General features: G+C 42.7%; 1 protein-coding gene across 1 annotated transcript; it reads left to right on the forward strand.

Annotated features, from left to right (window-relative positions):
• Positions 1-1,143: 1,143 nt before the first annotated feature.
• Positions 1,144-7,126, forward strand: LOC124283622. Its single transcript, XM_046719611.1, has 2 exons — positions 1,144-1,313; positions 6,138-7,126. Exons 1-2 carry the CDS (start codon positions 1,205-1,207, stop codon positions 6,953-6,955), a joined length of 927 nt encoding a protein of 308 aa, XP_046575567.1. The 5' UTR covers positions 1,144-1,204; the 3' UTR covers positions 6,956-7,126.
• Positions 7,127-8,824: the final 1,698 nt, after the last annotated feature.

The raw sequence follows: 8,824 nt of genomic DNA on the forward strand, positions 1-8,824 counted from the left end.
CTGTTACGTAAGACAACTGTGGAGGACGGATAATACCTGACAAAATATTTTTAGAGAGAGATAGCGGTATGAGATAAGTATGCAAGGGTTATCAAACAACTGTTGAAGTAAGTTACTCTTTATGAATTATGACAGCTACGCATAGAAGTAGTATAACTGGATTGAATACAGAATGACAAATTAATCCTTGGAAAGATTTATAACATTTACTCAACATAAGTTGGACTTGTGTTCCACATACTGCCTGCGCATACATACACACGCACATATACATGCGCACACACACATACACACAGATATACATATGCATACACATACATGCACACACACATATGCACACATGCACATAGATACCCACATCTATACATACATACGCGCATACATACACACACGCGCGCACGCACGCACACACACACACACACACACACACACCTGCGAATATATACATGCATACACAGACATATACATATCTGTCATATCGAGCAGCTCATCCTATGCACATAGTTACCAGACCGTTACCCTTTTGTACCTCCATGTGTAAACAACAGATAACCAACAATATAAGACACTCAGCATACATTAAACAAACTCATGGTTCCATGGACAACGTCGCACAATACACAGTACTGCAAAATGCTGCATGAAGATTTAAAACAATGTCACACGCTTTGGTGACGTTATAGATCAATACACGTGTGGTAAGACATGATATGTTCGTAATATCATATCACTTTATTGAGGTCATATCATACATATTGTGACTATATGTTTGTATCTATACCGCGTGGCACGTAAGTGAAATATCTTCTTATCATATTTTATTTGTAGCTTGTTCGTGTGTCGTGTGTCACTTGCTCCGATATATCATGCGATATATCGCTTCATTGGCACAGACTGGATTATTTACGGACAGCCGTCAATTAGCTTGAAAAACTGAAGGGAGTTTTCAAAATATACACAACTTTGCTACGGGTTAAATGCTACTGGAAATGAGGCACCGGAAATTCAGCCACACACCTAGTTCAGATAAGTCCAAGTCAATCATAAGCATTAAAACACATCCAAAAGCAATCTACGGAAAAGATAATTTGATTCTCGTGACCTTTTCCACAGTCGTGTTTAAGTTCAAATGTAAAACAAGGATTGCAGGCTCCTGTGTCGTCAGTGTCCCTCACATCGGGAAGCGGAGAATATACCTTTCACAATGGGAGTATTTGCACTGACATTTTTCTGGTTACTTTTTGTGTTTGGAGTAGGGGACTCACATGGTATCCTTGAAATCAACACAGGGCGTATTGGATACCCTGATGGACATGATGGTGAAGAAATGCCTCCGTCATCGCCGACAGTTGGAGCAGATAGTGAACCATCTCGCCTTCTCGTTGCTCGATACTCTTACAGGGGGTACACCGCCAAAAGAAATACGGCTTGCTGACAGGTCCGTTCGGGATTACCCATTCCTCAACTCCAGGCAGATCAGCTCTCTTGCGTATGTCTCACAGCTGAGAAGGTTGTTAGTTGCTACGGACAACCCTGATGAGATCACAACCAGGGGGAGACAACTCGTCTTTGTTGCCGCGTACGTCCCACTATACAGCATCTGTCGGATGACACCACAGGGCGGGGAGTTTCAGTACGTACTTAGACAGTCTCGGTATGAAACATCTGTTGGCGTCACTGTTGATCCGGCGACAAGGACGGTCTTCACGGCGTTGCGGACGAAGCTCCTCTCAGTGAACTACGACGGTGAACATTTGCAGACATTGTTTACTGGTGAGGCTGTATATGCTGTGAATTTCAATCCAGTGGACCATACCCTGTACTTCAACCACAACGAGTACGTGATGAAGATGTTGCCTGGTTCCACCGAGCCTGCTCTGGTGCATGAGCTGGACTATACACCATTCAGTATCGCTTACTATAACAGCAGCCTTTATGTCGGAGGGTATACAGCTGGAGATGTCGGTGCCATACGTCTTGGCAACCGTTCCGTAGAATACGAGGAGTTGCTGCAGGTGGAACTCACTTTACGCTTAAGCATGTGCTTACTGCCATAAAGGGCAATAACATGACGATATTACATGTCAGTCTATTAATGTTGTTTCTCGGAAACTGTTATCTCTGAAGATGTGACTGTTATGCCCATGTATTATGTTATTGATAGACGAGTTTGTACCAGGTGCTTCTATAAACTGAATATAAATAGGCATTGATTCTTGTTATATTCATTGATGTTTTGTGTTCATGTTTTACACATACATGCCAGCATGCCAACCCCATGTCTATATACGATCAGTGTCCCATGTAGTGTTGTAGTTAGAATTCGACGTTCTCATCGCCAAGGCCGGGATTCGACTCCCCGTCTGGGAAGTACATTTTTCATCTTAAGTCTTAAATCTGTTGTGAAAATGTTGTATTTTCAAACATGTATAACTCGTCCACAAATAGACTTTAGTTCATGAATTTTCACATCAGTTTAGAAGAAGGAAATGTCTATACAACCAAGTGAATAACTTTAGATAACGGAGACATTGAGCGCGATGATGACGACGTAGCATGGTCCTGACGTCGGGTCTCCTGGCTCTCAGTCCAATCTCTCTCAACCTGTTCCGTACAGTTTGACCGGATATCCTCCGAAGTCCAGGCACCCGGGCTGCTGTGCTCTCACTCGTGGCGGTACGATCACGCAAATGTAGTACCCTGAAGTACCGATCTTGGGGTGCAGTGGTGACTCGAGGTCTGCATGTACGGGAACGGCCATTTGTTATACCTGTCAGGTTGTAACGAGCTGTAAGCCGTGATATCTTGCTCAGACTAACATTCAGACGCCTGGCAACAGAAAATTAGTTATCTCCAGCGTGCATTCTTGCAATGGCGATGTTCCGTGTCGCAGCGTCAAGACGTGACGTAGTGATTTGACCTTCAAACTCCTTCAAAACGAACGCCGAATTCCGAAAGTAATCTGGAGTTTTATAGCCAGACAGTGCATGCTCTTTGCTGCACAATTTCAACCGGAAGGTGATTTCTGTTGCGTTGTGGCGATGCCTTTTAAATCCTTGTAAGAAATCAAAATCAACCTTTTCAGGTAAAGTCGATTTTTACTTGTGCAATTGTATAAAATCATGTTATCAACACTTTCGTTACATATTTTGACGATTGTTTAAACACAATAGGCAATAAATAGATTTTAAAAATACAAAACGCCTATGCGTTTCTTTTTTTGGATAGTTTATATCTTCAGCGAATTTCAAGCGAAGTACGCCAGTCTTTTCCAAATCTAAGGCCATGTGAGTATGAGCTATTAAAGAAGATTGTGAACATGTTTAGATCTCAGCAAGTCAAGATTATGACACAGGGAACGTGTAAAGGATTGTGTTAAAGATCTAATTTTTTACTGTACATTGGTAGCTGCTAACTTGCACACCAACAACAGTGTATACATGTCATTTCAGTAATGTCACACATCAACATTGTGCTCAGTTAAGGGGCCATTCATCATTTATGGCTGGGGCTGTGGGTGGCGGGGTGAAGATGATTTTAAGGGGGGTGATCCATATAGTTCTGGGGAGGTGTGGGGGTAAATCAATTTTGTGTACACATGTACTAAGGGAGATAGCAATGTTGTACATGTAAATATTTGAAAATCATGCTTAAAAATTATGCAGCGTTGTCATTGATTTTGTACATGACATGCAAGGGGGGGTATCACTTACTTTATACATAAATTTTAGGGAGAGGGTGATTAATATTTTACATGCTTCTCCATAATGATCATCATCAATACGTGACCTAGCTTTTACCTCACCACAAGTGTATGTTCGACACATCGGCGGCGTTCAACAGATCGTTGTTTCATACGAAGGGAGTAAGTGAGCGAGTTTTACGCCGCACTCAGCAATATTCCAGCTATATGGCGGCGGTCTGATAATAAGTCAGCCTGGACCACACAATCCAGTAATCAACAGCATGAGCATCGATCTACGCAATTGAGATATGATAACATGTGTCAACCAAGTCAGCGAGCCTGACCACCCGATTCCATTGTAGCCATTGAGATCGCGTGTGCTGGAGATTTGGTGCCTAACTCTGGGAATGTGTGTTCGAATCCAGAACGGGACCCAACCCCCAAAAGTACTACAATGTGTGTACAGGGAGAAAATGTAATCCCAGATTGTTACAATGTTTAGGACTGAGACTCGCCTTCGAGAACGCTGACCGTAAGTGTCACCAAATTTCAAACATAAAGTGAAATACATCTTGTTCATACTGAGTCAGATTCTGGTCTGGTCTGGTCATTCCTCCAGGGAAGAATATATTAATGATACGAGGGGATATTAAAAAGTTCTAATTATCACCAAGACTTATTCAGGGTACAAACTTTATTTTGCTTTCTTGTCCTTAGGACTTCTCTACAGAGTCACCATCCCGAGTTACATATTTCTCCCACCGTTTCTTGACGTTGCGCACACCTGCTGAATAGAAGTCCCCTGATTTCATAGAAAACCAACCCTCCACTTCTTGAATGACCCCATTCTTGTTGTCAAAACGACGTCCACGAAGTGGGTTTTTCATCTCTGGGAACAAGAAAAAGTCACTTGGTGCGTCAATGGTTACAAGACGTCTGAAGAAATTCTCTTCATCCTGCTCCAGAAGCTCCAGTGCCTGTCGTGACATGTCCCGTTGAGTGTGTCTTTGAAGAGGAGTCAGTAAGCGAGGAACCCAGCGTGCTGACACTTTGGACATGTGCAGTTGGTTATGAATGATGTTCCATGCACTGCCATAACTCCAGTTGGTCTCATGCATTACCATTTGTATTGTTAAACAGCGATCTTCCTGAACCAGCGCCTCGACATTGTTCACGGTGTCCATATCATCGGTAAGTGAGGGGCGTCCACTTCTTGGCTCATCTGTGAGGGACATTCGACCGGTTTGGAAATACCTTTTCCGTCACACAACAGTGTCATAGAATGGGCTATCATCACCATAAACAGATTTCATCTCTTCGTGAATTTGTCGTGCAGTTCAGCCCTTCAAGTGAAAGAACTTAATGACACTGCGCGCCTCAATCTTCTCCATACTGGGGGCTACTGGTGTGTAGGATCAAGTAGCACAAGACTGAATATAATGAAGTAGATAGTTCTTGGTCCATCAACTAGATATGGATTACCGATGGTACAGTCAAAATTATATCCTGATTGCTCAGTAACTCCTTGGTGATAATTGGAACTTTTTGATACCCCCTCGTATATAAACATATTAAAACACATTTTGAGTTTGAGATGCATCCCTCTCAGCCACGATGATGTAACTGGGACGTTTTGAAGTGGACGAAGAGACGAATACCACCTCAATTGTTCAGGAAGTAAATTTTGCTCCACCTAAATGTGTTATGTTTCACCTTGAACTATGATAACGCCAAAGCACTTTAAGATTGAAGATTTATAACTATCATTGTGTTTTATTAGAGATGGGTCTAGAAAGAAACCTGTAAGCTGGGACGGGACTAACTGACTATCAGCTGACTGCTTGTACTGTGACGTTAAGGGAATTGTATTTACCAACAGGGAGAGAGACGCATCAGAATTACATCATGTTGTTGAAGATTGACCGGGTGGCCAGTAGTCAGGATATGTAACTTGTTCGTGTGTGTGTCACTTGCTCCGATATATCACGCATCACTTGATTGGCGCAGGCTGGATTAATCCCAGACAGTCGTCGATTAGCTCGAAAATACTGAAGGCAGTTTTTAAATTAAACACAACCAAGGATAGGAGTTAAATGCTACTGGAAATGACGTACCGGATATTAAACATTTGCTTAATTCAGCCATGCAGAGATCACAAGTACAAGTCAATTATAAACATTAAAATACATTCAAGAGCAATCCACGGAAATCATCGTCCGTATAATATGATACTCGTGACCTTTCCCACGTTCGTGTTTAAGTTCAAATGTGACATTGATTGTAAAACAAGGATTGCAGGCTCCTGTGTCGTCAGTGTCCCTCACATCGGGAAGCGGAGAACATATACCTTCAACAATGGGAATATTTGCACTGACATTTTTCTGGTTACTTTTTGTGTTTGTGGTAGGGGACTCACATGGTATCCTTGAAATCAACACAGGGCGTATTGGACATGATTGTGAAGAAATGCCTCCATCATCGCCGACAGTTGGAGCAGATAGTGAACCATCTCGCCTTCTCGTTGCTCGATACTCTTACAGAGGTACACCGCCAAAAGAAATACGGCTTGCTGACAGGTCCGTTCGGGATTACCCATTCCTCAACTCCAGTCAGATCAGCTCTCTTGCGTATGTCTCACAGCTGAGAAGGTTGTTAGTTGCTATAGACAACCCTTATGCCATCACATCATATACACTAGACGCACCGGAAGACATGGTTACACTAAGGCGTCACATCCGTACAAACGCAATGGCCGTGGACCAGGGGAGACAACTCGTCTTTCTTTCCGCGTACCACCCGCTATACAGCATCTGTCGGATGACACCACAGGGCGGGGAGTTTCAGTACGTACTTACACAGTCTCGGTATGACGGAACATTTATTGGCGTCACTGTTGATCCGGCGACAAGGACGGTATTCACGGCGTTTCGGACGAAGCTCCTCTCAGTGAACTACGACGGTGAACATTTGCAGACATTGTTTACTGGTGAGGCTGTATATGCTGTGAATTTCGATCCAGTGGACCATACCCTGTACTTCAACCACAACGAAAACGTGATGAAGATGTTGCCTGGTTCCACCGAGCCTACTCAGGTGCATGAGTTGGAGTATGTACCGTTCACATTCGCTTACTATAACAGCAGCCTTTATGTCGGAAGCTATGCAGCTGGAGATGTCGGTGTCATACGTCTTGGCAACCGTTCCGTAGAATACGAGGAGTTGCTGCAGGTGGAACTCACTTTTCGCGTGAGCGTTTGCTTACTACCATAAAAGGCAATAACATGACGATATTACATGCCAGTCTAATAATGTAGTTTCTCGGAAACAATTATCTCTGATGATGTGACTGTTATGCCTGTGTATCATGTTATTGATAGACGAGTTTGTAGCAGGTGCTTCTATAAACTGAATATAAATAGGCATTGATTCTTGTCATATTCATTGATGTTTTGTGTTCATGTTTTACACATACATGCCAGCACGCCAACCCCATGTCTATATACGATCAGTGTCCCATGTAGAGTAGTAGTTAGAATTCGACGTTCTCATCGCCAAGGCCGGGATTCGACTCCCCGACTGGGAAGTACATTTTTCATCTTAAGTCTTAAATCTGTTGTGAAAATGTTGTATTTTCAAACATGTATAACTCGTCCACAAATATACTTAAGTTCATGAATTTTTACATCAGTTTAAGGAAGGAACAAAGTGAATAACTTTAGATAACGGAGACATTGAGCGCGATGATCACGACGTAGCATGGTCCTGACATCGGGTCTCCTGGCTCTCAGTCCAATCTCTCTCAACCTGTTCTGTACAGTTTGACCGGATATCCCCCGAAGTCCAGGCACCCGGGCTGCAGTACGATCACGCAAATGTAGTACCCTGAAGTACCGATCTTGTGGTGCAGTGGTGACTCGAGGTCTGCATGTATGGGAACGGCCATTTGTTATACCTGTCAGGTTGTAACGAGCTGTAAGCCGTGATATCGTGCTCAGACTAACATTCAGACGCCTGGCAACAGACAATTAGTTATCTCCAGCGTGCATTCTAGCAATGGCGATGTTCCGTGTCGCAGCGTCAAGACGTGACGTAGTGATTTGACGTTCAAACTCCTTCAAAACGAACGCCGAATTCCGAAAGTAATCTGGAGTTTTATAGCCAGACAGTGCATGCTCTTTGCTGCACAATTTCAACCGGAAGGTGATTTCTGTTGCGTTGTGGCGATGCCTTTTAAATCCTTGTAAGAAATCAAAATCAACATTTTCAGGTAAAGTCGACTTTTTACTTGTGCAATTGTATAAAATCATGTTATCAACACTTTCGTTACATATTTTGACGATTGATTTAACACAATAGGCAATAAATAGATTTTTAAAAATACAAAACGCCTATGCGTTTCTTTTTTTGGATAGTTTATATCTACAGCGAATTTCAAGCGAAGTACGCCAGTCTTTTCCAAATCTAAGGCCATGTGAGTATGAGCTATAAAAGAAGATTGTGAACATGTTTAGACCTCAGCAAGTCAAGATTATGAGGCAAGGAACGTGTTAAGGATTGTGTTAAAGATCTAATTTTTTACTGTACATTGGTAGCTGCTAACTTGCACACCAACAACAGTGTATACATGTCATTTCAGTAATGTCACACATCAACATTGTGCTCAGTTAAGGGGCCATTCATCATTTATGGCTGGGGGTGTGGGTGGTGGGGTGAAGATGATTTTAAGGGGGGTGATCCATATACATCTGGGGAGGTGTGGGGGATAATCAATTTTGTGTACACATGTACTAGGGGAGATAGCAATGTTGTACATGTAAATATTTGAAAATCATGCTTAAAAATTATGCAGCGTTGTCATTAATGTTGTACATGACATGCAAGGGAGGGGGGTATCACTTACTTTGTACATACATTTTAGGGGGAGGGTGATTCACATTTTAAATGCTTCTCCATAATGATCATCATCAATACGTGACCTAGCTTTTACCTCACCACAAGTGGTTGTTCGACACATCGGCGGCGTTCAACAGATCGTTGTTTCATACGAAGGGAGTAAGTGAGCGAGTTTTACGCCACACTCAGCAATATTCCAGCTATATGGCGGCGGTCTGACAATAAGTCAGTCTGGACCACACAATC

The sequence above is a fragment of the Haliotis rubra genome, unplaced genomic scaffold (genome assembly GCF_003918875.1).
Source record: "Haliotis rubra isolate DU_JTF1 unplaced genomic scaffold, ASM391887v1 Scf319, whole genome shotgun sequence".
Lineage (NCBI taxonomy): Eukaryota > Metazoa > Mollusca > Gastropoda > Lepetellida > Haliotidae > Haliotis > Haliotis rubra.